This window comes from Lissotriton vulgaris, chromosome 10, assembly GCF_964263255.1.
Source record: "Lissotriton vulgaris chromosome 10, aLisVul1.2, whole genome shotgun sequence".
Lineage (NCBI taxonomy): Eukaryota > Metazoa > Chordata > Amphibia > Caudata > Salamandridae > Lissotriton > Lissotriton vulgaris.
This window is the reverse complement of record NC_141698.1, coordinates 414,886,958-414,911,858: the sequence shown is the minus strand read 5'-3', so window position 1 is coordinate 414,911,858 and position 24,901 is coordinate 414,886,958. Positions and strand designations below refer to the sequence as shown.

The window sequence follows — 24,901 nt, the reverse complement described above, 5'->3', positions numbered from 1 at the left end:
CAGTAGCCACTGTCTGGAAGGTGTACTTGCTCCAAGCTTCAGTAACAGCATGGAAGCAAAAAGCAGGAAGTGAAAGCAGATGACTTGCTGGCCAACGAGAAGCTAGTAAATTAGAGCAACGTTGGAATCAACAAATGGTATGTTCAGGTAAGTAAGGGGCAGGTTCTAAGCCCCTTTTAAGATTTCTTTTTTCATTTAAGAACAAAAGACTTTGCAAGGACTGTTTAGGCAAAACCTAAAAATGAAAAAACAAGCAGGAGAGCAAAGAAGAATGGAGAGATGACAGAATGGAGAGAATACGGAATAATAATAATCAAAGGAAGAAGCTGGGGAGCTGAGTAACAAAAACTCAGGCTGGAAGTCTACATCACCGTCAAACAAAAAATAGTAAGCAAAATCTTTATTTTGTTCATCTCTTATGCTCATATAGCTGCTACATACAAGTGTGGAAGAACTTTCAGAACCAATATGTTGCATTGCACCTTTTGATCTTTGGTCAGTGTAAATAACTGTGCTACCTCAACATGCCTTGTTCAGTTCTCAGTATGCTCTGCCTTCCATGTACAGATTGTGACAGTGCTAGTGGCTCCCTCGCACTGTTGTAAATCACTGGTAACATCATTTATTTTTCTTAGCTTCCTTGTCCTGCTGGTGGCCATGCATCAAGAGTTCTGCTGCTCTGCCTGTTGCAGTATTTTTTGTGTGATGTGGTTGATGGCAGGGTACGCAGCACTCTTGGAAAATTCCTGTATGAAGTCTCTGCCTTGTTCCAAACTCTGGGAAAGCTGTGGATCCAGAGGCACACAACCTGCAACAATGAAGAGTAGAGTTAACAGTTGGGATAGTTAAACGTCTAGTCACCTACTCTATTTATTCATTCCAAGGCTGTGACAACTCTGTAGGAATGGACCTACAAGCAATGGATAACGATAGCTGTGTATTCTCTTTACTGTGTACTTTCTAAATTTCCCTCTTAAACTCTTGTGAATGTCTGTCATGTGATAACTATAAGTTCCATATGGCAGACAGCGCTATTTCACCTTGATGACATGGTGTTTACCATAAACTCTGAAAGATGGAAAACCCTCTTTCCGCCCCGCTCATGTTACCTTAACTTACAGATAATTCTCGAGTGTACTAATCTCACTGTAACCCTCCTGGAGCTGACCATCTATTTTACAATTTGTATACAATTAAAATAATTCAGAATGGTGGGAAATGGGAGGGAGACACTGCATTTGTGGGATGTTTTTTTTTTGGTATTTACTGTTTCGAACTTAATAAAATATATATTCTTTTAAATAATTCAGAATGGTAAAATACGGATTTAAACTCTTTGTGCAAAAAAGAAAAAGTTCTCAATTTCATTTTGCGACAAATACTACTGCCTGTAAAGAAAAACAAACTCCATAATTTACTACAAACAACATGAACCACACTGATCAAATTAATGTGGACAAGGTGCAAGCTTGCTCGCTGGGATACAGAATTCTGAAAAGAAATACTGTGCTACCCTCTGGAAACCTCTAGTGACAAAGCTGGATACCAAGGTGACGATTTAAGGCCTTTAATAATAAAGCCAGTGACTCTCAGACGTGGTTCTCCCTTCACCAGTCAGCAAGCAACTGCCAGCGAATGGAACACCACCACAGATGACAATACATTTGGAACGCTTGGAATGCCTTTGTATAAAGGCATTCTAATCCTAAAGCCACAGGTAAACACAGGTAATTAAATTACAACAAAAGCACAGTGAAAAAAGGGTCCCTGAATCATTCTCATTTCTCTACTCGCATCCGATGATTACGACCACAGTTGCAGAGATATGGTTTTGGATATTGGTACTGGTCATCAACCCAACTGCTGCATTTTGGGGACACTAAAAATAACAGCACCATCAAGTACAAGTCATTGACATATCCAGGGTAGAGATGATGATCATCTGAGCTCTATGCGCTGTGGTATATTAAGAGAAATCTCAGTAATTTCATACTTTTCCAAATAGGCTTCATACAGTGCTATGGAAAGTGATGAGGCTAGCAGCAGTCGCAAGACTTCCAGCCAAGCAGAATGGAAATCCAATAGAGAAAAGCTCCCATCCCTGAATCTGTGCCTCAGTTAGATATAATTGCACAATGTTAATTGATAACACTATCCTGATTGTCAGCAGTCAAAAGGGTTCATGGATACCAAAGATTTCAGTTTCAAGTTAAGGACCAAAAAGACTAAGTAAAAGCTGCTAGAGACACCAGAGTGCATGGGACTTGGCCTTGTGATATGCCGCTGGGATTAATGAAGCATTGAATTGTATGGAGAAGAAGAAAGAAATCCAGTTCAAGATGTCCTCAAGCCTTGCTAGTAGAATGCTGTGGCTAAAGCTTGCAAGTGTAGAAGGGACTAGAGGACCAAAGCAAGACACAGCCACCATCAACTATTATCCGAAATTCATCCAGGATTGCTTTGTGAACTCACTGTACACTATTCAAAAGGAACATCCACTTGAAAAGGGTTCAAGACGCCAAGAGTCTTTATGTCTTGTATATTATAAGCTCTGAGAAACAATGGTGACATCTCTAATCCAACCAGCATTTTGGTTTTTATTTTGCATTCTGCCAGTCTGCCATTTAGACCATTGCAAGAAATTAAAACCATAAATTTTCACAATATCAGAACAAAGTAAGGAAAAAAGGGATTGAGAGAACTAATGCTGCCAAATAGAACTAGTATTTGATTTATATCACATGCTCTGATGGCAGGCACCACTCTCAGTAACTGTCTGTAATGAATATTATTCTTTAAGTATTGATGACAGAAATCTTAAATTCATAACTACATGGGAGCAACAAAAGGAGGATAATTCAACAGCCCCAATGACATATTGACTAGATTCATGATGGAAAACTGTATAGCACCACAGTGCATTAATGAACTTCTGCACAGGGGACGAGCAGGAGCAAGAAAAATCTGTAGCACCAGTAGTACAACTAGGATACAGTACCACAAATTAGAAGAATCACCAGGGCCACAAATGTGCAGTACCTCGTAGGAATGGCTTAACAGCAACCCAAGAGCAATGGGTGAGCAGCAACCTGAGGGCAATGGGTGAGTAGCAACCTGAGGGCAATGGGTGAGTAGCAACTCGAAGGCAATGAGTGAGCAGCAACCGGAGGGCAATGGGTGAGCAGCAACCCAAGGGCAATGAGTGAGCAGCAACCCAAGGGCAATGAGTGAGCAGCAACCCCGAGGGCAATGAGTGAGCAGCAACCCGAGGGCAATGGGTGAGCAGCAACCGGAGGGCAGTGGATGAGCAGCAACCGGAGGGCAGTGGGTGAGCAGCAATCCAGAGGGCAGCGGGTGAGCAGGAACCCCGAGGGCAGCGGGTGAGCAGCAACCCTGAGGGCAATGAGTGAGCAGCAACCAGAGGGCAATGAGAGGGCAGCAACCCCAAGGCAGCAGGTGAGCAGCAACCCGAGGGCAATGAGTGAGCAGCAACCCGAGGGCAATGGGTGACCAGCAACCTGAGGGCAATGGGTGAGCAGCAACCCGAGGGCAGCGGGTGAGCAGCAACCCCGAGGGAAGCAGGTGAGCAGCAACCCTGAGGGAAGCAGGTGAGCAGCAACCCAGAGGGCAATGAGTGAGCAGCAACTAGAGGGCATTGGGTAAGCAGCAACCCAAGGGCAGCAGGTGAGCAGTAACCCCGAGGGCAATGAGTGAGCAGCAACCCGAGGGCAATGAGTGAGCAGTAACCCGAGGGCAATGAGTGAGCAGCAACCCCGAGGGCAATGAGTGAGCAGCAACCCGAGGGCAATGGGTGAGCAGCAATCTGAGGGCAATGGGTGAGCAGCAACCCGAGGGCAAGGGGTGAGTAGCAACCCAAGGGAAAGGGGTGAGCAGCAACTGGAGGTCAATGGGCGAGTAGCAACCGGAGGTCAATGGGCGAGTAGCAACCGGAGGGCAATGGTTGAGTAGCAACCGGAGGGCAATGGTTGAGTAGCAACCGGAGGGCAATGGTTGAGTAGCAACCGGAGGTCAATGGGCGAGTAGCAACCGGAGGGCAATGGTTGAGTAGCAACCGGAGGGCAATGGTTGAGTAGCAATTGGAGGGCAATGGTTGAGTAGCACCCGGAGGGCAATGGTTGAGCAGCAATCAATCGAACTGGCTGAGTAGCAACCACTGGAATGACATAGCAGACACCTAAACACAAACTCAACTGACCTGCACCCAGATGTTTAATTCTGCTGCATCAAAGAGCTTTACTCAGTTGCTCCAGGAGCTTAGGCAAAACTGAGGTGCACCAGGGAAAATAAGCAGCAACACAGGCCCTCGGGGATCAAAGTGTACTTTCTTATACATAACTGAACAGCCCATTGGAAAAAGAAAGAACACTGATATTATTAGCAGCACCGGCTGCAGCAACGTACACTATAATTGCAATACCTGCCATGTAATGTCAACAATTCTAATGAATTGTATTTCCTTGCCCAGCAATGTTCATGATTTTCACAGGAACTGTAAAGGACATTTTACATGCTCACACGCACTTCAAACTAGTGTTTTCCTTTGAACATTACTCGAATGAGACATTTTCTTCTACACCGATATGTAGCAGGCGTCATGTCACGTTTTCAGTGCATCCAGTATATTTTTCACCACCGAAGTTTCTGAAGGGCACAAAGTTTTTCTGTCGAAAAATTAATAATGTTCTTATTGATTTTGAAAGTGGATCTAGAAGTTTTAGAATACTCTTTCTCCACCTTTTTAAAGGAGCTCATGAATAAAAACATTTTTGTTTTTTTGCCAATATAATTTTCCAAATGTCTAGGTAAATATACTACTTGGCTATATATTGTTTTTTTTAGTACATCAACCCGCATATCGCCATTCAAAAAGTTTGTATCTACACTCATCGGGTCAGTGTAATATGAGGTTAATATTGAAAACAAACCCTGGCAAAGCCAATAGGTCTGACTGGTGTGATTTGTATTTTTAAAAACTGTAAGCATATACCAAAAGAAGAAAAAAAATCTAAAAGCTGATGTTACCATATGCTTGCAATAATAAATGTAAATAAAAAAATAAAATAACAGTTGCATATAATTTTAATAGAATAGCAATCATTCTTTATAGCAGGCAGCTACATTTAAAAAAGGTACAGAAAATTATTTTAATTTAAAAGTACATAACATGGAAATCTGATCTTTATTAGTACAAAGAAAGGCTATTTTTGTTTTTGAATTACTCTAACATGAAGATACAAGGATAAAGCAGGGAAAGAAAAATCGTGGGCAGTGTAAGTTGTTGGTCCACCAGTTCCTGCACTGAAGTGCACTTCTTGGTTAGATGGATGAGCACATAGGTTCAGGTAAAATGCCACCACTCACAGGACAAAAGAACCAATGGCTGAAGTGCAGAGGGCCCACTAACTGAAGCAGAATGTAAATCATGTGATTAAATGGTCTAACTTAAAAGACTTTCTATGTATTTATATGTGTTTGCATGAATCTGTCAAGCCAGCAAAACTGTTTTCAGGCGAGACCTAAAAAGCCCAAAGTTGCATTCAGAACCGAATACGGTACTGATAATGTGAAAGCTACACACAAAAGTTAGCCTCTTTTCTCTCACACACCCACAAACACTATATATAGTCACATAAAAAACACTAAAGGTTACAGGGACATTATAGTTAAGAACTAGAATTTTTAAAAACGCAGAAATTCACTGAAAAAACGAAAGGTTAACGGGATGTTATAGTCGGGAAATAGAATTTAAAAAGCCTTAGAAATTTACTGAAAAAACAAATGTTACAGGGTTGTTCTAGTTATGCTTCCATTTGACTAATACAATACCAATGAAATTCAGCAATTATAGTTACCTGAGCTAACTATACCTTACATCTGTGCAATGCACTGCTGATGAATTCAGATATTACACCACTCATGACATGGTCTGTGGCATCACTGATAACATCGCTCATGACATCTCCAATAACATCACAGATGACATCGTCCACAGACCAACTCACACATGCACACACCCACTCACAAACCCACACAACCATTCAAACAGCCACTCGCAGATCAATACAGCCACTCGCACACCCATACAACTACTCACACAGCCGCTCACCCACCTTTACAGCTAGTAACAGAGCTACACAGTCACCCATACAGCCACTCACAAACCCATTCACTCACCCACACAATTATTTACATACCCATTCACACATCTATACAATCACTCACACGCCAACTCACACACCTATACAGCCACTAACACAAATACTTACGGTACAATACAACCACCCACACACTCAAACCATTAACATACCCATTCACACATCCATACAAGCACACGCACATATGCTCACTCAGCCATTAACACACAGAATGACTCTCCAATACAGCCACTCCCACCAAGATCATTTAACACACTTACAGCCAGGCATTTACTCGTACAGCCACTCACTTAGCCATACAGCCAATCACACACCCACTCTCTCACCCATGAAGCCACTGAGACACCCTATCACTCACCAATACAGCCACTCACGGGTTCTGTGAGTGGATGTATGAAAGCCTGAGAGAGAGTCTAAGTGCATCTGTGAGTTGGTGCATGAGTGCCTGGGTCTATGACTGCATGTGAGTGTTTGAGTAGGTATGTGAGTGGGTGGGTGATAGGGAGTGTGAGTGTCTGAGTGGGTGTATCAGTGTCTGAGTGAATCTGTCAGTGGGTGTGTGAGTGGGTGTCTAAGTGTCGATGTGGGTATGTCAGTAGCTGTGTCAGTGACTAGGCCACAATGCACCTGCACCTGCCGCTTCATCTAAAAAGTGTCCACCATTTTGCACAAAAGATCTACCCAAGCTGAGTACTTTCTACTTACTAAGTGCAACCTCCTTGGGTAAATGTCGACTATGAATACTGAACTACAGCTGCGTAATTGAGCATGAGGAAAAGTCACCAGTGGCCTTGTGTGCATTTTGGCAATGTGGTTGTAGCTTGTGCGTCTTTATCCAGAAACTTGTGATAACATGAATCTTCCTATAGAAAAGCCGACAAGAGCACAAAGAGGTAAATCTCCACCAAACAAGGGTACTGCCTCTTAACTATATGAAGTAAGTGCTTCTTTGTTTGGTGGAAATGTCCTCATATTTCTTGGCATCAAGAACTCACCAAAGTAGGCAGGAAACACAATGGGGGGCTGCTTGTAAAGCTTTCCATCATCCTGGCAAAAGGCAAGAAGATCTTTACATACAACTAAGGTGGGCACGCCCAAACATGCAAAGCTTCAAAGCGATTTGCACATTTTCATAATCTTACTCATTTAAAGGGGGAACCATTGACTCTGCTCTCAACAGGACATCACAACAAAGAAGTCACTAGTCACAGTCAAAAAAAGATTGTGCTCCAATAGATCAACAATGCATTCACCTCCACAAAGCATTTCAGATCCTTTTTCAAAATGAAATTGCAGAGAAAACATACTTGCTTTGCATTAACTAAGCCCAGGAGTTATGTTTATTGATTCTTTCCAGAAGTGGCGCTTCAGCGGGGGCACCTGATTAGTTTATATTTGTATGTGCCTCCTGTTTGAGCTTTAATCACTGTGAAATAAGCATTCGGGTCAAAACGGCCTCAGGGACCCAATCCCCTGCCCAGTACAACTTAATGGGGAAGGGGGATGCATGGCTCCCCTCCCTGGGTGGATTTCAGCCCCGGGGACCACATCCCCCAGGGCAAGGCCATAATTTAATAAGGAAGGGGGGGCCACGCAGCTCTCTCCCTGGGCTGATTTCGGCCCGGGGGCCTGGCCATGAATCCCCTGGTGCCCTGGTCCCATCCAGGGCAATCCGGTAAGCTAAGGGAGCGCAGGGGGAGCCTCAAGTCCCTAGCGGTCCCAGCCAGCTCCCCGCCTCCTATGGAAGCTGGCACTGCTCTTACATGCAGGGAAATGCAGCTCCCTGCATGCAAGAGCACTAGTTTAATCTCTTTCCTGCCACATGTCTGTGGGCAGGGAAAGAGATAAAAACTCTACTTCCAGCAATCAGGAGCAATTTGACAGCTCCCACTAGCTGGAACCGACGTGTTTGCTTTTGGTTGGTGGGAGTGGTCACATCTCCCGCCAAGCAAAAGCAGGCAGCTTTCCGGGCACCCTGGAACATAGCAGGAGCCAGCCATGGGGGTGGTGGTCCCCATTGTCATCTATGGCTGCAGGAGGGGGGCCACGCTGATCCCCTTCTTTGATTTTCAAGGGCCTGCTCCGGTGAGATGGCTGTCCCCACGGCCTGGGGCCCGCGCTGACCTGCCCCCTCTTTAATGCGCATTTTTGTCCAAGGGAAGTGGTGGTCCAGTGGGCTGGGGGTGGTCCGCGCACCCCCATTATAATTTTTATTTGATGCTCCAGGGAGGTGGTGGTCCCTGTGGGCTGCAGGGATCCAAGCCCCCCCCATGCATTACTAAATATAAGCCCCAAGGAGGTGGTGGTCCCCGGGCATAATTAAACAAACATGCCTCCGAGACCTGGCTCACCCAAGGGCAATTTTAAAAGCAAGCGCTTGTTTTATTCCCAGATCACTGCCATATTTGCAAATTTTGTCAAGAAGTACAAAATGGCTTTTTTGCCCTAGACCTAGAGGGTCAGGGTACCCTGCCCCTTTTTCTCCAATAAAATATTGTGCTCCAATAGATCAATAATGCATTCACCTCCACAAAGCATTTCAGATCCTTTTTCAAAATGAAATTGCAGAGAAAACATACTTGCTTTGCATTAACTAAGCCCAGGGAGTTATATTTATTGGTTCTTTCCAGAAGTGGCGCTTCAGCGGGGGCACCTGATTAGTTTATATTTGTATATGCCTCCTGTTTGAACTTTAATCACTGTGAAATAAGCATTTGGGACAAAACAGCCTTAGAGACCCAATCCCCTGCCCAGTACAACTTAATGGGGAGGGAGATGCATGGCTCCCCTCCCTGGGAGGTTTTCAGCCCCGGGGATTACATCCCCCAGGGCAAGGCCATCATTCAATAAGGAAGGGGGGCCACGCAGCCCTCTCCCTTGGCTGATTTCGGCCCGGGGGCCTGGCCATGACTCCCTGGGTGCCCTGGTCCCACCCAAGGCAATCCCGTAAGCTAAGGGAGCGCAGGGGGAGCCTCAAGTCCCTCGCGGTGCCAGCCAGCTCCCCGCCTCCTGTGGAAGCTGGCACTGCTCTTACATGCAGGGAAATGCAGCTCCCTGCATGCAAGAGCACTAGTTTAATCTCTTTCCTGCCACATGTCTGTGGGCAGGGAAAGAGATGAAAAACTCTACTTCCAGCAATCAGGAGCAATTTGACAGCTCCCACTAGCTGGAACCGACGTGTTTGCTTTTGGTTGGTGGGAGTGGTCCCCACTGTCATCTATGGCTGCAGGAGGGGGGCCACGCTGATCACCTTCTTTGATTTTCAAGGGCCTGCACCGGTGAGATGGCTGTCCCCACGGCCGGGGGCCCGCTCTGACCTGCCCCCTCTTTAATGCGCATTTTTGCCCCGGGGAAGTGGTGATCCAGTGGGCTGGGGGGCCAGTGGGCTGGGGGTGGTCCGCGCACCCCCATTATAATTTTTATTTGATGCTCCAGGGAGGTGGTGGTCCCTGTGGGCTGCAGGGATCCAAACCCCCCCGCATGCATTACTAAATATAAGCCCCAAGGAGGTGGTGGTCCCTGGGGCATAATTAAACAAACATGCCTCCGAGACCTGGCTCGCCCAAGGGCAATTTTAAAAGCAAGCGCTCGTTTTATTCCCAGTTCACTGCCATATTTGCTAATTTTGTCAAGAAATACAAAAATGCTTTTTTGGCCTAGCGAGGTCCCTCTGGGGTCAAAGCCCTAGACTTAGAGGGTCAGGGTACCCTGCCCCTTTTACTTTTTTCAGCGTTTTTGTACGGGACTCAGCTGAAGTAGAGTACCAAGATGGCTGCCAACACTTTCTGTTTCAAGTGTTGGCAGCCAAGCAGAGCTCAGCAGATCTCTACACAAGCTTGTAATTATTCATGAAGGCTTCGCAATCGTGAATATACAATTTTGGATTTTCCTTATTTTCGTACAAACTACTGAATGGATTTCATCCAAATAACTGAAGGGGTAACCTGCAGACCAAAAGCTACCTTTCTGCCAAATTTGGTGTAAGTCCAGCGGTTTGGGCTGCAGGCTAAAGAATCTATGGGAATTAACATTGGAAACACACGCTTCTTTTACCGGCACAGGCAGCAAAGGTCAAAATACCACTAAATGGTACAAAAAGTTTAAAATGTATTGAGTACCTTGTGAAAACAAGAAAACGGACAAGGGTACATAGGGTAAAAAATCATGGCTAGCGCGTTTCTGCAGAACACCTACCTCCTAGCTGGTTTTACATTCATGGTGGCTGTTTTTGATCTACATATTGAGATTCATGTCCATCTTCAATTTCAGCATCCCATATGATCACTAGAACGCTAACATTCTCATTAATGTGGGATTCGTTAGCATCCATTTTCCAATCATATTGGTTCCATTATACCTCAGTAATTGAAACACTGAATTGTGGCTATGAACTTTTTACAATTTTCATTTTCAAACTGCCATTCATAAAACACATTTCATGTTAAGCATCTCCACAATCATTCCATTTTAATGTTACAATTATTTAATTTAAATTTTACAATGGCACTATATGTATTTTATATCATTGTGTCTCCTCATTACATTTCCCCACATGATTATATGGACTTATGTCACACATGAAATGCCATCTAGAACAGGATGTGTATCTATAGAATACTATTTATGACCTATTTCCGTAACATTAGTGTGGTGAAAATGCATTTGAGGTTGGAATTTATAGTGTACAGACAGGAGGAGACTGCTTTTAGGAGAGAACGGCAAAGCAAAAAGGGAGTTATCATAGCACCCAAGATGCCGTGTTAAAGCGTCATCCATACTTTCTACAAAGAATATATTGACATACAAATTTTAAATACGAGTCTTTCAGGACACGATCAAATATTTTAGCTACAGCACCGGAGATGGAAAATGGCCTATGTACAATTACAGACTCTGTATGCTGATATTACAGATTTACTCCCATTACGTCTGCCGTTTAATTCTTCAAATAATTTGTATATCTTTGAGCCTTGAAAAAGTGACAGAGGTGATGAAACGCCTGTTGGCTGTTTCATGTTCTTTGCAACAAGGATTGGATCACTATCTCCATCATTGTGGAGATTTTTGACTGTATTATCCAGACTGAAGTGTCCGAGTCCTTGCAACTTCTTGTATTAATTTTGTTACTTTGAAATTTATCAAATAAAAAAATGAATGTCTTGATAAATGTACTTCACGTGTTTCCCCTGTCGAGAGGACCTCTCCTGTTTCTTTTTGCTAGGTTGGACAGAATTGTGTCATCAATATAATCTGAAATATTGTGAGTGCCAGTGTTTCTTTTGTTGTAGGGAATTTTAAGGGTATTGGTGCGGGGTCATTTCATAATAGTATTGGTAACCCCTTTTAACTGTATTATTAAGAAGAGTGAAAAAAGTGGGGTCAAGTAATACAGAAGTGCTAATTATATATGATCTATATGTCAGGAGTGATAATAGCAGCCCTGTGTTTCTTTTTATATTAAAAATCTTTTTATTGAGGAATTTTATGGATCAAAATAACTTTAAATACTAGGCATTGACAGCTTAAAAAAAGCACCCATCCTATTTTCATACATAAAACAGCACAATATGAAGTACAACTGTGCCTAAGAAGTATATGGCAGTAGAAGCTGTGCATGTACGGAATATACAAAGGATGATCAAGGCAGGCGCGTTTCCTTTGCCCTTGCAATTAAGTAAACCGAAAACAACATAACTAAACAGTTGAACATGTTAGGTTGGAGGAATATTGTTCATGAGTGACAATTTATCAAGGAGCCTTATAGGGGAATGGGTGTACTAGGGAGGAAGAGATGAGAGAGATGCAGCCAGTATATGGGAAAAGACAGCCAGCGCAATTGAGATCTTGTTGTTCCAGCATGGGTATGTCTCTTTCAAAGAGCTGGAGTGCTCTAAGCCTGGGTGGTGTGAAGCATGAGTATTCCAAGCGGGTGAAGTAATTATCAAGGGTTACCAGATATGGGCAAATTTACTATCTGTGAACACTACCTATGGGATAAAAGCTCCATGGCCATTAAAAGCTAGAGGCATGTCAACCAATGGGCAATAGGAGGGGCATATGGCTGATTCCAGTGAAGTGCTATGAGATGCTTGGCAGCACCCAGCATTTAGTTTTAGAGGCACCAATCAGCGTGTTTCATTGCCTCCAGTTCCTGAAAAACTGTGGTGTAAGAATCAGGGAGGAGGATACCGAGTGTGCCTTTAATATGGCAAGGATTTCTTTCCAATAAGTGGTAATAAGAGAGCATGTCCACCACATATGTTAAAAGTACATGCTCCAGTATATCTTGGGAATATCCTCCCGTGTTTTCCATTGCTTCTGGGTGATGTCCACAGTAGTGTCAGCTTGCTATTGCGATTGGTATGTGTGCAACCGTGTCTTCCCATAGTGCTAGAGGAACAATATAGGCGCATGAAATCAAACCGCTCGTTCCATCATAGGCCCTGACTAGTGTCTCTAAGGTGGTATATTGTCTTGTTGCCCCCGGGCGTTCGAAGGATGAAGCGCCCAGCAGGACAGCTGACAATAATGAAGGCGAGGCGTTTTTGGAACCTGGTATTACGTTTTGCATTGCATTCAATGTCTTAATGGAGGCACCCTCAAAAAAGTTGTGCAAGGTGCTCCAGCTGGAAAACAAGAGGGCTTCAAGGGCCGGTCTGATATCCGTGTTTCTAGCCAACAGAGTATTTGGAAAGGAGAATGTGGTGAGCCCTCGTTTAAGGGCTTCTCGCTCTCCCTTACCCCTATTCCAAGGTATAGTGGAGAAGTGGTGACCAGGAGTATTCAAGAAGGTTGGAGCAGGCTAATTGTCCCCCCACCCCTGTCCCTGGGGAGCATCAACACTTAGAAGGAGTATGAGGCATTGACGGTGGAGCAGAACCAGACCTCTGGTGAGAAGAAGGACCGGGTTGGTCTTTTTTAGCCTTTTTTTCTCAACCCTCTCTTTACTCTGAGACCTGGATTTTTTTAGGGTCTTTAAGCAAAGATGAAGGCCTTTCTTCCTTTCTTTTTCTGGAGGTGGTATGGGGCTTCTCCTCAACCTAACAGTCAGAGCCTTTTGCCGTTTTCTTCCTTTGCAACCAGCGAAGCAGCCTACCCTCACGGCTTTGTGAGTTTTTGTGGAGAAAGTACAACAGTACTTACATTCTCTGGGCTAGTGGTCTGGATACAGGCAATACAGACACTCCTTATGTGGGTCCTCATAATATAGTCTGGACTTTCCACAAGTCTTACAGGCCTAAACAACCCTTTTTTAGACTCTGACATAATGAAGGAAAAATAGGTACTCAAACTTTTGGAGTGTACCTCAGAAGAAGATTGAAGTACAGAAATTAACTGCTAGCTGAAAGTTCATAAGGGCCACAGTAGTAAGACTTTGCCTGAGCAGAGCTGAGGGAGACTCCCAAATACACGATGTTCAGCAAGACATCTGAGGTATGGTAGCCCTGCAGGGAAGGAGACTCTATGGTTTGAGCTCTGATTGGCTGGAGTTTGGATGTTATAAAACAATGGTAGTAGGTTGCTAAATGCTAGTGAATTCCTATGGGCATTTGAATATTGAGTTATAATACTGCTATTTTACTGTTACTATGGGACTCCCAACATGACGACGGTGAAGATTCAAGAATGTGAATCTATAAAAGATATAATACTGGAGAACACCATTGATTCTGTTTCTGGCCAGACTTAAGAAAACTAAGTTGAATACTGAATGATGTGTATATATTGAGCAATTACAAGGGGGAAACCAACCTATTGATGCAAGGTGTGGAGGTTGTACTTCTGGATATTTACATGGACGGCAGAAGAATTTGAAACACGTGTGTTGTGTGTCTCAATTTGATTTCCTGTTCTAAGAACAGTAGAAAGGATAAATCAAGTCCTGCCATCAAGGATGGGCTTAATATTGATACAAATTAATCACATTTGTCAACAAGCACTGGCAATCGCTTTGGTTTTTTTATACGGAGAAGTTGTTTGCAAACTTGAGCACTGAAAAGAAGAGGCATCACATGGGTAGGAGTTGCATACGTATTTCTGACGCATAGAATCTTTCAACGGGAGTGTACATTTTGTACCTCTACTGTACATGTCATGTGACTGCTGCATATCGTATGGAAGCATACACTGCTGCTACCCATGATCTACCCATGTCAGTGAAGTATGGCGATTGTCTTTTGATGAAACCACTTTATGAGTGGAGATAGCCAGTGTGCAAGAGGAAGCACTGGTAGCAAGGGGGGGAGGAGAGCAGGGTACCAAGAAGGGATGTGCATAGTGCATGCAGGGTCCACAAGATGTAAGGAGAGGCATGGGGGAGAAGCACAAGATGAAAAAAAGGCGAGTGTAGTATGAAAAGAGGAGCAAGAAATTGTGAAAGGAGGAGGAAGGCAGGGTGCGGTGAGGAAATAGAGGGTGCAAATGTTGCACTGGTACAGATTGCAAAGTGGTGACAGCAGGGTGCTACTTGGAAGCCCAGTGTGCAGCAGGAGTGCCAGGAGTAAAACGGGGTACAGGGTGCAGGTCTCCCCTGCACAGAGTGTGAGGTTATAAACTACATGAAATAGTGTATGACACTACAGTTTCTAGAGGATGCAGTGAAAGCTTGCGTTGCCAGGGTTAAAGCACCCTGAAAGTGAGTGTTGTGGGTGAATAAACATCTGTGGTGCACTATGAGTGATCAAGAAGTCTGAGCTGATGCACATTCACAAGTGTACAGTGTGTGAACGAGGGTCCAGCTTTAAGAAACAAAGATAAGGTGCTTGCATGGAATTAGCTGTAGAATGCAAGGTTATGTAAAGAGTTGACATTGTCTAAATGCTTTGTGCAGTAAGTGGAGGTGATTCAAAACAGCAGAGGGTCATTGAGCAAGCATGATGGAATTCATGTGTGTAGAATATGCACGCTGTGTCAAAAGTCCGATGTGTGTTGTACTGAAAAGTTTCAGTGCTGAATAGGATGAAGCAAATGTGTTGAAAATATGAGGGAAAAATGAAAGTGTGCATTGCAGTAGAGTGAATTGTGCATGATCCGAGAGTGAATGAATACAGTACAGGCATATGGGTTCATACACCGAACAGATGCCTTGTGTGAAATAATAAAATTAAAGCACGTGCGGTAGAGATTAAAAAATGCAGTTAATGTTCATACACCTGTGTGAATGCATTCAGTGAACAGGACTAGCTTATGGAAAGATACATTTTCTCTGTGACCTTATGCAATGTTAGAATAATGGATTAATAATAAATTATTAAGTACAAACCTTGTGAGGATGTGTAGCTAGACGGCAAGCCCTGTGCTGGACCCAGATCAAGAACCTAGAACCACAATCATCCAGTATGACGACATACCCAGTCAGACATTACACTCATCAACCACAAAGCTTCAGGCGCACATTAAATCAAACTTTCAAACAACTGGTCAGCTGAAACATAGAGCCTGATTACTGGTTTGGCGGGTAGGGTTACCCCGTCACAAACGTGATGGATATCCCATCCGCCGTATTACAACTTCATTATATTCTATGGAGCTTGTAATATGGCGAAAGAGATACCCGTCACGTTTGTGATGGAGTAAACCATCCATCAAACTCGCAATCAGGCTCATTGTTTTTGGAAAATGTTCGAAGGACCTGAGTTTCTCCACCTAATACTGAGATGACCTTATAGGTTTCCTGTTCTTTCTGTAAAGCTACGGGCATGACATTGTTGATTTGTTTGACCTCTGGTTCAATAAGGCTGTCACCCACTCAAATACTCAAATTTAAAGCCAATACAATTTGGGTCACTGTTAGCAGGGTAAGATGTCTTCCACCGTGTGTCTATCTGGTTTAAATCACTGTGAGCTTCATGACAAAGGAAGTGGTTTCCTCACCCCAGTGCCTGCATTACTTGTGGTACTGTAAACTCAGGAATGACACTAACTCAATCAAAGTGTCCTTGTTTCAAGTAATCTCACACACCCCACTAGTAAACATAACAGAAATGTAAACGCCACTCACCTAGGAAGGGGACTTCGGCATGCCGAGCAAGCTCCTCCCCACCTCCACTGGAAAAAATGTTGGTGCATTCCTGAAAGAGCAGAATTGATAATTAACCCTACAGACTTTTCTCTTCGGCCACAGAGGGAAGAAAGTGAAACCAGATGGACGAACCCAGCAATATCTGAGGCAGAAAGAGGGACACGAACAGAAGCAAAAAACCTTCCTAGAACCGGTACTGATGTTGAAAAGAGGTCTAGGGCAACTGTGCCTGAATATTCACTGTTACATGAACCCAACTGGCTCATTCTAATACTTCTTATGGGCCGTCTCTTCCTCAAGCAGGCTGATCTTTCAGAATTTCCTAAATCTATGCTTCCCACAAATGGCTAAACATATCCCTTCAGCCCTTGCCATTTGTTCCTTACCCACGTTAATCGACTGATTCGCCCTGCTCTAGCACCATCTAGAAGAATGCCCCAAGAGAGCACAGTTTCCCTTTGTAACCTGCCCACGTATGCAAACTACACCTAATTTTACTCCTGTATCTTAGTTTAGTAGTGTTTTTACACTACATAGAGTGTTTTCAAACAAATGTGTGCTATTTTATGCCATTTTAACAAAGAAAAAGATAAGACGCAACCTTCTGTCTCCAACCTGCACAGCAACAATGTTGGCATGCAACTGTGTCCTTAAGCAACACCGTGCTTAAGCAACACTGATTTTTCTCCATACCTACTTCTCTTATCTGCACCCGCGTGGAGAAAGAAAATGGGGAATATTAGGATGAAAATTCACCTTCACGATAGTAGGTGAAATTAACTGTCCACATAGGGTTGACAAAGGCCGAGACAGAACACAACTGTACACCTGGGCATAGGATGAAGTCTTCACTCAGATGCTAGCCTACAAGATCAGTCCAAAGGTGATAGATAGCTTGGCTTAAGCCTTACTGTATAACATCTGTGTCACAGCAGATAGCATATGGAGACACAGAGTGCTCTGCTACTATTGCAAATTGTTGTTGAGTAATACAAAATAATTGTAAAGTTTGACTATAACACTTCACTGATTTAAATGCCTACTGTTAGAGGTTGGTGATTGACATTTTATTTTCAGAAGGGGTGGCTAGGCATTGTGCTGGTATCAGCATCAAGTTACAGTATTGTGTGGTTACATAGGTCTCAGACAGGGAATACCACCATTTCACATGTTCACATTTAAAGATGGTATCTTTCTTAAACACGGACTCTTGACACATATTTGCATGTAGTTTCATATGGGATAATATTCTCTGAAATTGATTTGCTCACATTTACACTTCTACGTAGGAATACTATCAGGGTCTTGTACATTCTGTACTAGGCTTAAGTTCACTGTGCAAAATGTTGATGTTTGTTGTTGTCTTCTCGGTGATAGCTCTGCAAGGGCAAAATCAATACTGATGGACCGACTAGAGCTCCGCAATGGTAACATAGATGCAGTTTATTATAGAACTGACCTTTGTTTAGACAGAGGAGCATTTCGCTGTCAATGTTGATGTTGCCCCATGCTGGAATTCCAGCCCAGCTGAATCCTGTTCAACTTCCTGAGAAGGACAATGGCCTACTCTGCACAAGAATGGGCTCCCAGATGAAACATACCCACAGGTAACTGGGGAATTAGGTCACCAAGAATATTGTGGAAGATTTGTGCCACCTAAGCCCACTAGATCAGGAAACGCTAGGCAGAAGTATAGATATGAGCATATATGAATGCATATAAACAATGTGACAGCAGAATGGTTGCATTGTTTATCTTCATCATTCGCATAATGCTGATTACTCTGTTCTGTTTCTTTCTATTATTGCAGTGCACATATTCTACACAAGAATCTTATTGCTGCAATAAACATTTGAAATGCCACTCCAAGTATTTCTTGTATCTCCCTTTGGGCATGCACGAGTTACTAACAAAAGGGACTGATCAGTTTCCATGGTTTAGGGAGTCAGACTTGTCATGTTCTGAGGTTGCACATACCATTCGATACTTTGTAAGGTTAGAGATCCAGATGATGCACTGTGAGCTAGCTATGTCTAAGGCCAACATATCCTGATGGTGTGCATGGACTTAGTCTCGCACAGTTTTGACACTTATGTTGTCTAAACGCACAGTCTTACTGATATAGTATGCACTGTATGACAACAGAACAATGGAATTACCTGTGCAAATTTGGAAAGTAACACTTGCCCTTTTATTAAGATCATATACAAAGGATCATTTCATTCAAATAGGATCAGAGAAAAAGAAGAGGGTTCATGGTGAGACTTACATCTCCATATCACCAGCCACTTTGATGGAAGCTTTATTTACAGTTAGTTAGGTGTGAAGAGAAATATTGTTTTTTTCCTTTAAATTGAGATTGTATGAAAAATAATCAAAACTAAGATACACCCCTAGCCTAGGCAAATCTCTCTAGAGCTTTGAAGTGACTTGATTGTCAGCCTTTTCGGAAAGGAAGTCAATGATTCCTCTCCTCCAGCCTCCACGATGCAAAGACATATGGAGAAATGCTTCTGCTTTGTCCTAATGTTATTTGGAAAGGTGGGCACAACTCCCTGAAAGCCATGTAGCCCAATAACGCAGTGTGCTTTATGTACAAGAAAATATCACAGCAGGATGCACCTTGTACACATTTTGTGAGCCATAGGGTTAGCCTGGAGTACAGCCATCTTGCAAACCACATTGCGTCAGATGAATACATTTTTATTCACTCTTTTCTTGACCATTTTCCTCCACTTTGGACAGAAATTCATCCTCAGGTTCCTCCTCCAATATCATAATTTGTATAAACCAAGAGGCAATGGGGTGCACTAATTTCACTCTTACAATCTGAATACCATTAACCCAGGAGATCTGCATAAACAAAGAGCTCTAATGTGTACTTCATGAACCAATAAGACCCTAGTAACCGAAGATAGATCTTCTCTGTGCTCCATGAGCTAATTAGACCAGTGTAACCTGGAGGAGATCTTCTAAGTACTGCATGAATCCAATCGACCTATGTTACTTGAGCCCTCTCCTAGGTTCTCAATGAACCCACAGGACCTAGATAACATGTGAAACCTCTGCTATTTACTCCATAAACCCACATGACCTGTGTAACCTGAGAACTCATATGCAAACTCCATGAATGCATAGAAACTGGTAACCTGAGAGTACCCTGCATCCTACTCAATTGACCTATATGATATGTGTAATGTAAGAGCACTATCTAATCCCCATTACCTGCCCCGAAAGATAGCTGAGACATAGATGTGCTTAACAGTATGTGCTGAAATCGTATACTACCAAGTAGGTCGATGTGGTGCTTATTGTGTAACATGCAGAGTGTGTGTGTATTGTGAGAAATCATTTTAATGCCTATACCATGAACAGTAAATTATGTGCAAAGTTAGGTAAGATCTACTATCTTTGATCAGCTATCCTCATGCATGAGCTATGCACGTGATAGCTCGGATCTACTCACTAAGTTAGGAGTTCTAAAGTTAGTAAATGATGAAAGACAGCCCTGCCGTTTGTGAATGAGGGAACACACTAGTTGCATCGATACCTACGCTGACTGAGCGTTGACTGAGCAGTAACGCAGGAGGACTCTAGAAACAATGAGGCAAAGTTATTGGTTGTAGTTCAGACAGACAACAGGAGTAAACGCAGACTGTGAACCATAGAACATGAAACCACTGCATCCTTTCCAGCAGAATTATTTTTGCCGAATGTCAAATAAGTCTTTGAACAAGGAAAGTCTGGTCTGTCGCATTACTTTGATGCAAGGTATTTTGTGACTCACTCTTGTGAAATACATCGGTAAGCAAAGCTAAGGTGTCTTGCAGATGGCTGGGTCATAGATGGGAAATCAATGTGGAAAAAGGTCTAATCACGTATTTCCCCCTACCACGTCTCCTACAGCCTTTTGAATACGGGTGCCTTTGTAAAGTGTGGGTAATCAAGTAACTCTGGTGTCTAATGCACACAATTGGTTTTCCTCACGCATGGTAGCAGCATACGGCAAGCCATTTAGGTGCATATGCGTCTGCATATGCGTCTGTTTGTTATACAGAGTTTAGCAATAGAGTAACAAATCATTCTTTCTTTATAACTTACCGAACAGTGTGGACAAACAAATCCGCTCATGTTTTCAATAATTCCTATTACCCGCAATCCTGTCTTCTTACAGAACGTCAGCTCACGTCGAACATCTCCTACAGACACTGCCTGAAAACAGAAAGAGGAATAAGTGGTTCGGAATTGAGTCTGGGGGAAACAGAGACATGAGGAGAAATCAACTCAGTGATAAGAGGAGGCTACAAGTTTGGGGTGAGTACAATGGCATGAGAAAAAAAGGCAACATGAAAGGGTTACAGAGCAGTATTGTAAGGAGAAACACAGACATTTCCCTGCGGTGTGTAGTGACCCCACAGATTTGACTCTCAATCATATCCAAAGAGGGGGCAGAAAGTTAAAAAGTCCAAATGTGTGCTCTACACAGCCTATCGGGGCCTATATTTCTCCTAAATTCACAATCTACTGAAATAAATGCCATTACAAAACTATATTGAAGCACTCCAACTTTACTGCCAAACTTAATGTTGAATACATTTAAAAGGAGGTCCGATAACGGACATAAGGCTACTCGTGATTTTGAGAAGTCTAGACGCTTGCAATCCCAGATTGCACTCTAGTTCCAGTTGCATTTTCAGAGGCAGTTTTTTAATGGATCCACATTGAATTAAGAATCCAGTCTTACTGATATTCAACCCCATGGCTGAAACACAACTGAGGAGGAGGGACGGTCACTACAATACAGAATCAGAACTACAAGTGACCATTTCTTCTGCATTTTAGGAACTTCATTAATAGTCATGAACGTTGGAATAGAATAGCAAACAAATCTGTTACAAAAATGGGGTTCATGGCCACAAAGGATTAAGTCATCAATTGCTGAGAGATTTTAAAATAAACCTATGCAAACAAATTCTTGAGGACAGTTTGACCTATCAAAGAGTCAGTCCTTATATCTAAATCAAGGCAATAGTGTCCTGTAAATGTGTGCATTGACTTCCAAGTGCCAGCTTTACAAATTTTAGCCAATGGTATCTTCCTTAGCCAAGCTATAGTGGTGAAGTGCAATTCAGGGCTTATAGAAAGAGGTTTGCTTGCTAATTGATAACAAAGAGAGATCAAAGACATAATCTATGATGTAGCTAAGACTGCCTTTATTCGACCATAATTGAGAAGCAGTTGATTGGACGTTCTATTAGCTTTGGTTTTGTCTTGTTGAAAAATTACAATTTTCCTAATGTCTAGAAAGTGCAACAAATGCTCAGTTGGTGTAGATGGACTGCTGAAGAATAGAGGATGGGTGATAGTTTGATATGAAGTTTTGAAACTACATTTTATTTGAATAGAAAACTGTGCTCAACAGCTGATGCAGCTTGTAGACTTCCTTTAAGATTTTAGTGTTGAAAAATAAGGTTTCTATTCGGCTTTTCTTGTACGCTATTCTAGCATTTAGATTCACTTTATGGAAGTGAACTGCAACTTATCTTTGGATAGATGTAGACAGTAAGGCAAAATCGCTTCTTGATATTCAGTGAGATTAATAAACACCATTTCTTCCAAATCACAGGCAAAACGTTTTCCATTTAAAAGAGTAAGACATCCTCATTGGTCTCATTTGATGTTCATGCCGTCCCGTGGTAGATTCAAATGTCCATACTGCCTGAGGAGACATGCTGCTAAATTCAAAGATGTTAGACTTGGATGGAAAATCTGTCCCTGTTACCTAATCAGAAAGTTCGCCTTGCACCTCAACCTTTTGTAGGGGGACAGAGAAAATTGGGGCCTGATTCATTATGGGTCTCCGCACTCCTGGCAGAGGACGAAGTATTGGGGGAGTCTCTGTATTCAGGCGGAATCTCCGCAATGATAATTGTCATGGCGGAGATTTCGCCCAAGTGCGGGGACCCACCACGACTGCAGGGCCTTGGTCACAAGTGCGGAGGCCCTTGGAGTAGGTCCATAAACGAGCATTGTCACAGCCATTCTGGAGCAATCAGTGCCAATGTTGACTTGGAATTCCTTAGACTCAGGATCACTGCTGGTATTGAAGGAATGGGCGGAAAAGCATATACCAAGGCTTCTGAGAAGTCCATTAAAAGAGTATCCCTCTTGCACAACTGTCAAGATCTATTTGTGTTTTGTTGCACTTCACCACTATTAAATGTTGCACAATTCAGCAAGCTGAGGCATGACTTGTTATTCAACCTCGACAACTGCAGCTTCAACAGAGATCCCGGTCTCTGTTGGTTCCCCAGGCAAAACATTTCTAAGTCCCACTTCTTTCATTTCGGGGCCAGGAAGCTTAGTCAAGTCAAGTCAAGTCAATAAATTTATATAGCGCACTACATACCCAGAGGGTCTCAAGGCGCTTGAAGAGGGGTGGGGAATTACTTCCCGAATATCCAGGTTTTAAGTTGCTTTCTGAATGCTAGGTGGTTTTGAGTGAGGCGAAGGTGCATGGGAAGTGAGTTCCAGGTTTTGGCCGCTAGGTAGGAGAATGATCTTCCTCCCATGGTGGTTTTGTTGACGCGGGGAATAGCAGCGAGGGCTTGGTTGGAAGAGCGCAGCTGGCGGGAGGGGGTGTAGAAGGAAAGACGTGTATTGAGGCATTCGGTTCCAAGTTCGTAAAGAGCTTTGTGGGTGAGGAGGCGGAAAGTTATCCTCTTATTGACGGGGAGCCAGTGGAGGTCTTTCAGGTGACCAGAAATGTGTTCTTTACGCGGAATGTCTAATATGAGTCTGGCTGATGCGTTCTGGATGCGTTGGAGTTTTTTCTGAAGTTTTGCGGTGGTACCGGCGTAAAGGGTGTTTCCGTAGTCCAGGCGGCTTGTAACCAGTGCGTGGGTGACCGTTTTTCTAGTTTCGGTGGGGATCCAGCTAAATGTTTTTTTGAGCATGCGAAGAATATTGAAGCAAGATGAAGAGACGGCGTTGACTTGTCTGGTCATCGAGAGTGAGGAATCCAGGATGACGCCTAGGTTCCGTGCGTGATCCGTCGGGATGGGTGCTTTTCCAAGGGCTTCTGGCCACCAAGAGTCGTCCCAGGCGGAGGGGGAGGTGCCTAAGATGAGGACTTCTGTTTTGTCTGAATTCAGTTTCAGACTGCTATGCTTCATCCATTCGGCTACCTCTTTCATTCCTTCATGTAGGTTGGTTTTGGCGATGTTTGGGTCTTTGGTGAGTGAGAGGATCAGTTGAGTGTCATCAGCGTAGGAGATGATGTTGAGGTTGTGTTGGCGTGCGATAGTCGCGAGGGGGCTCATGTATACGTTGAAGAGGGTGGGACTGAGTGAAGATCCTTGTGGCACGCCACAGATGACTTCAGTGGACTCTGACTTGAATGGTGGGAGGCGTACTCTCTGAGTTCTTCCGGCAAGGTATGAGGTGATCCATTCCAGTGCTTTTCCTTGGATTCCGATGTTTCTGAGTCGTTGTAACAGGGTGTTATGACAGACTGTGTCGAAGGCTGCGGAGAGGTCGAGGAGGATGAGGGCGACTGTGTCTCCATTGTCCAGTAGAGTTCGGATGTCGTCTGTTGCTGCGATGAGTGCGGTCTCAGTACTGTGTTTGGCTCGGAAGCCGGACTGTGAGGAGTCGAGGGATTTGTTGGCTTCCAGGAAGGCGGCGAGCTGGTTGTTGACAGCCTTCTCGATGACCTTGGCCGGGAATGGAAGGAGCGAGATGGGGCAGTAGTTTTTGAGTTCGGTGGGGTCAGCTGTGGGTTTTTTCAGAAGGGCGCTGAGTTCGGCGTGTTTCCAGCTTTCTGGGAAGGTGCCGGAGTTGAGGGAGCAGTTGACGTCTCGTAGGTGTGGTGCTATGATGGAGTCTGCTTTGTTGAAGATGTGGTGAGGGCATGGGTCTGTGGGGGATCCTGAGTGGATGGAGTTCATCAGGCGGATGGTGTCCTCAGTGGAGATTGGGTTCCAGTCATTAAGGATGTTCAAGGGGGGTGAAGGTACGGGAGAGGGTTGGGTGGGTTGGTCTTCGAGTTGGTTGTCGAAGCTGTTGTGGATGTCTGCGATTTTGTCGTGGAAGAACGAAGCTAGGGAGTCACAAAGGGTTTGAGAGGGGGTGATGTCGTTGGAGTTGGCAGTGGGGTTGGTAAACTCTTTGACGATGTTGAATAATTCCTTGCTGTTGTGGGCGTTTTTGTCTAGTTGGTCTTTGAATGCGGTTTTCTTGGCAGTCCGGATCAATTGGTGGTGTATGCGGGTGGCGTTTTTGAAGGCGTCCCTGGTGTTGGTGTTTGGGTCTTTTTTCCAGGCCTTCTCAAGGGAGCGACAGAGTTTCTTGGATTTCTTAAGATCCTCGTTGAACCAGGGGGCGTTTTTGCTGCCTGGTTTGATTTGACGTTTTTTCAAAGGTGCTAGGTTGTCGGCGGTGTTGGTTAGCCATTGAGTGAGGTTAATGGCTGCTTGGTTGGGGTTCGATGAGTGGGCAGGGGGGTTTTGAAGAAGCGATGAGGAGATCTGGTCGATGGTGATTTTGTTCCAGTTTCTTTGCAGGGTAGGTTGAGGATGGTTGTGGGTTGTGGTCTTATTGTAAATAAAGTGAACGCAGCTGTGGTCCGTCCATTGGAGAACTGTGGTGTGACTGAAGGAAATATGTTTGCTGGGGGTGAAGATAGGGTCGAGAGTGTGACTTG

General features: G+C 43.8%; 1 protein-coding gene across 2 annotated transcripts in view; it reads right to left on the bottom strand.

The window, feature by feature from the left end:
- Positions 1-385: 385 nt before the first annotated feature.
- Positions 386-24,901, bottom strand: part of NUBP2 (NUBP iron-sulfur cluster assembly factor 2, cytosolic) — a 190,236-nt gene continuing 165,720 nt past the window's right edge. For both annotated transcript variants that reach the window (XM_086941247.1, XM_086941246.1), the window contains 3 exons: positions 20,299-20,409; positions 16,177-16,246; positions 386-808 (listed from right to left, as the gene is read on the bottom strand). In XM_086941247.1, the coding sequence (XP_086797373.1) occupies positions 663-808; positions 16,177-16,246; positions 20,299-20,409 (327 nt within the window). In that variant the 3' untranslated portion in view covers positions 386-662. The remainder of the gene's footprint in view (positions 809-16,176; positions 16,247-20,298; positions 20,410-24,901) is intronic.